Below are 1,556 nucleotides of genomic sequence, written 5' to 3' on the forward strand. Positions count from 1 at the left end.
GGAGAATATATTCATATGTCTAGGTTAGAGCTGGAAGATTACTCTGGAGGAAGAGATGCAGGTGTGATAGATGTGTTGATCAGTTCTGATTTCTATTAGAAGTTTGTAACTGGAAAGGTGTGTCGTGGAAGTATAGGATCTGTAGTCATATATAGTAAGCTTGGGTGGCTTTTGTCTGGCTCAATTGGTCCCTCATAGTTTGCTGGAGATACCTGTATACATTTGATCTTAGCTGAATCCACTGTGGCGGGTATTCCTGAAGTTCTGGATCCAGTTCAAGACATGCTACGCAAGTTTTGGGACACTGAAGCAATCGGAATTGTAAACACTGAGTAAGAGGTGATGAAGGAATTATTGAATCACATACAATTTCATGACAATCATTACGAAGTATTGCTACCATGGAAGGAAGGACAATTTTACCTCCCTAATCATTATTTTATCAGTTCGAATCATTTGAGATATCTTCAACATAAACTTCTGAGAGATCCAGATCTACACTCAGAGTACAATCGTATCATTCAGGAACAACTACAGAAGGGTATAATTAAGCAGGTTGATTCACCAATACCGGGACCATTAGTGAAGTGTATCATTAATGAGAGAGTTGAGTCTGCACATTACTTACCACATCATGCTGTTACCCACTGTGAGCCAGCCACCACTATAATTCATATTGTTTATGATGGCTCAGCCAAGCTTAGTGATTCAGATCTCTCTCTAAATGATTGCTTCCAGGCTGGTCCCAACCTAATCCCCAAGTTGTTTCATGTGCTTGTTCAATTTAGATCTCATCCTGTAGCCATCACCACTGACATTGAGAAGGCCTTCCTTATGATAGGAATATTTCCTGCTGATCATTACATGCTTAGATTTCTGTGGTTTCAAGATCCGAATAAGTTGGACAGTCCCATTTGCCAATTCCGTTTCACTAGAGTTGTGTTTGGCCTGATACCATCCCCTGCAATATTGGGAGACACAATTCTTCACCACCTTGACAAGTACAATAGTGAACAACCCAGTTAATTGAACAAATAGGGAAGGGATTGTATGTGGATGATCTTATTACAGTCCACCTTCACTCATAATCTGCTTAACTCTGGAATAGATCTGAAATGCTGAGGTAACACTGTCAGTGTCTGAACTTATGCAAAATGGAATACCAATTCTCCAGAACTACTGCAGCAAATAAAGCAAGTTGAGATGTCCCATGATGACAGTCTTACAATTTTAGTGTCGGAGGAAAAGCAAACTTATGCTCAGTTCCATGCTGGGTTGTTGAACCTACACAAGGTCAGCCACACAATAAGCTGTTAGTCGTTTTGCGGGATAGTCAATCGGATGAGCTTTTAGTTGACCTTTCCAAGTTGTTGATCTATGCCAATAGTCTTCCTATGACTAAATGATCCATTCTTAAAGTAAATGCAAAAATATTTGACCCACTAGGACTACTCATCCCATTTGTTGTTAAGCTGAAGCTGTTGTTTAGATTCTTATGTTCTGAAGGTGTAAATTGGGATGACCCAATAGAAGGGGAGGTGCTCACTGAATAGAAA

At 39.9% G+C, this 1,556-nt stretch overlaps 1 protein-coding gene across 1 annotated transcript; it reads left to right on the forward strand.

Moving 5' to 3' along the window:
• The first annotated feature begins 342 nt into the window (after positions 1-342).
• Positions 343-1,026, forward strand: LOC136247934 (uncharacterized). Its single transcript, XM_066039752.1, has one exon. It carries the CDS (start codon positions 343-345, stop codon positions 1,024-1,026), a length of 684 nt encoding a protein of 227 aa, XP_065895824.1.
• Positions 1,027-1,556: the final 530 nt, after the last annotated feature.

Source organism: Dysidea avara, chromosome 2 (genome assembly GCF_963678975.1).
Source record: "Dysidea avara chromosome 2, odDysAvar1.4, whole genome shotgun sequence".
Classification (NCBI taxonomy): Eukaryota; Metazoa; Porifera; class Demospongiae; order Dictyoceratida; family Dysideidae; genus Dysidea; species Dysidea avara.

What these genes read in the sequence shown, in the direction of transcription:
- LOC136247934 (XM_066039752.1), top strand. Translation starts at nt 343, where the DNA reads ATGAAGGAATTATTGAATCACATACAATTTCATGACAATCATTACGAA.